The sequence below is a fragment of the Coptis chinensis genome, chromosome 3, assembly GCF_015680905.1.
Source record: "Coptis chinensis isolate HL-2020 chromosome 3, ASM1568090v1, whole genome shotgun sequence".
NCBI classification, from domain to species: domain Eukaryota; kingdom Viridiplantae; phylum Streptophyta; class Magnoliopsida; order Ranunculales; family Ranunculaceae; genus Coptis; species Coptis chinensis.
This window is the reverse complement of record NC_141458.1, coordinates 41,504,525-41,507,223: the sequence shown is the minus strand read 5'-3', so window position 1 is coordinate 41,507,223 and position 2,699 is coordinate 41,504,525. Positions and strand designations below refer to the sequence as shown.

At 37.0% G+C, this 2,699-nt stretch overlaps 1 protein-coding gene across 1 annotated transcript; it reads left to right on the top strand.

Annotated features, from left to right (window-relative positions):
* The first annotated feature begins 289 nt into the window (after positions 1–289).
* Positions 290–931, top strand: LOC147509652 (uncharacterized). Its single transcript, XM_086597875.1, has one exon. The coding sequence runs from the start codon at positions 290–292 to the stop codon at positions 929–931; it is 642 nt and encodes a 213-aa protein (XP_086454001.1).
* The last annotated feature ends 1,768 nt before the right edge of the window (positions 932–2,699 follow it).

The following is a 2,699-nucleotide window of genomic DNA, read 5'->3' as shown; positions in this document are numbered from 1 at the left end:
AGTGACGGCGTAGAGGCGTTAGTAATGCACATTTAGTGATGGCGTACAGGCGTTAGTAATGCATATTTAGTGACGGCGTACAGGCGTAAGTAAATATGTCAATTGTGATGGCAGTTTGGCGTCACAAATATTTCTAACACCAACACAAACGCCTAAATTCCAACGCCTTGTAGGCGTCACAAAAAATAATTATGACACCTCCTAGCCGTCACAAAAGGGATGTTTGGTTGTAGTGAGAAGGAAGAAAAAGAACATGAAGCTCACGGAACAATAGCTCAGTTTCAAGATTATGTCGTACATGAAGTTTTATCTACACCATAATCTGACTGAAGTGGATAACTCACCAGCGAATCAAGTTTTAGCTGCTAGACTGGGACTTGATCTTAATTACACGGTTCATGAGCAAATCGGATGCACTTGGATAGGCCCAGAGGAAGATTACCACATGCTCAATACCGATGGATCTGTTCAGCAAGCTGGCAATGGCTATGGAGGGACTATCAGAGACTCGCAGGGGAACGTCCTTTTGGGGTTTGCGGGAAGTTCCTCAAAGCCTTCGGTCATCTACCAGGAACTTCTTGCTATTGTTGTGGGCCTTAAGCAAGCCCAATTACTAAGCATATCAAAATTGGAGATAAACTCTAACTCCTTAGGAGCTTTTAACATCATCAATGGCCGGGTTTGTGGCCCATGGTACTGCGCCAATTTAGTGGCCCAGATAAAATCCTTTAAATGTTCTTTTGGGGATTGTGTTTTCAAGCATGCGTATAGAAAGGGTAATCAGGCAGCTGATTACCTTTCAAAGTTGTATAGATCATCGACTGATCAGGTGGTTACCTTTTCCCCTCCTCTGGACTTTAAGTTATACTCTATTGTAGAAGAGGACAGGAAAGGAACTATGTACTTCAAAGAATATCTTAATACAGGTTAAGATCGGCCATAACCTTTAAACTTTTTTTTTTTAAAAAAAACGTACAAATAATGTTAAAGCCAGCATTTAAACACGGAATAGGGAGTGTACATAAGCTTTCCAATTAAGCCCATCTGAAGCCCAACAAATCCGCACGGAAGCATCAAACTTCTGAAGCTCCTACCTCTTGAACCAGGACTCCGAATGCGACAAGTGGGTTGCTCAGATGATCAGTGCGATAAACTCTACGTATAGGCGGGAAGTTGTGAAATTGCCAAAAGATCAGACCGCCACTGGACTGCACATGGACCCACTATGCAGGCCCACAAGATTTGATGAGTCATCATACAAGTCAAGACAAAGGTGCAAATAATTGGTGCAAAAATAACACCTTGCATGTAGTTAATAAAGTTAGATGAGATTAGGTGTTAATAGTGAAAAAAAGATAGGTGTCATTTTGTTGTGGATTGTATGGGTAAGAAGGAAGTAAATGTAGTTTGGTGTTTCACGTGGGAGAAAATGAGATTTCTCTCAAATAGAGAAGAAAACAAAACAAGGGGGGATGCACTATATTGATTGCCTTGACTCTTGTTCCATTTAAATTCCAAGTCTTTATCTTTTGGAGGGGAGTTTTTTAGTATTTTTTTAGAAAAAACTTGAAACATTGTTAATGGTGGAAACATTTTCTAGTTTCTAATAAAATTTCTTTTTTTTACTTAGGTAATCAATTTGTTTTACATTCTTTTCTTTCTTTCTATCTCTTGTTACTTTCTATCTTGTAATTTGAAATCAATCCAAGGATCATGAGCTAAAATCCTCTAAGGTGGAGGATTAATGAAGCTCATGAGAGGATTCGTTAAAATTTCTTAGAAACACTACACCAAATGGGCCAAAATACAACAGTTGTAATCGGACATAAATGACGGTTAATGGCCCTTGTAATAAAACATGTTCCAATACCCATTGTTCTCTAACTCAATGGTCATTGTACTCTTAGATTAGACTTTGGAGCTTTGGCATGCTCATTCCCGCTCTACTCTTTCACGAAAAATTACCCTTCGCGCTAAATTTCAGCTGGCAAATAACCAAAAAAATTTGAGAACCCTAAAATATAGCCAGAGAGAGAATACTTTATTTTTTTTTGCTAGAGAGAATATCACCTTCGTTCATTCTTAAACAGGGGAGAGAGAAGATAGAAAGTAAGGGCCATTCATTGTTATTTCCATCTCTTAGTTAAGGTAATTCTTCATATTTCAATTCTTCAATCTATTTTTCCCATAAGTTCTTCTATTAGTCGAAAAATTAAATTTGTTGTTGTTATATTAACCAATTGCATTTTTTTTTCTTCAAAAAGATTGATTTTTTCCTCAAAGATTACGAATTTAATGTTTAATTTGCTCAAACAAAATTGTAAGCGGTAGTAATGCGCACAACTAATTCACCTTTGTTCCTTCTAGGTATTAACCTTTCAACATCCTCTTAAGTTAATTTTTAGGAAGTTAGATATTTGGATGTAGAGACTTGAGCTATTTGGAGCGAGACTTGAGTTGTTCATAATCATAATCAATAATCAATAATGGATGGTAATAATTGGAGACCTACCCCTCAACCTAAACCAACTATGGTTGAAACTCCTGATTGGCGTACTACATTACAACCTGATTCTCATCATCGTATTGTTAACAAGATGTATGCTTCTATATTGTTTTTAACTATTTGCTATTCCGATTGTCTTGTTTTGTGAAATTTGAATGGTAGAAATGAGAAACAATGAGTAAAGTTTTGAACT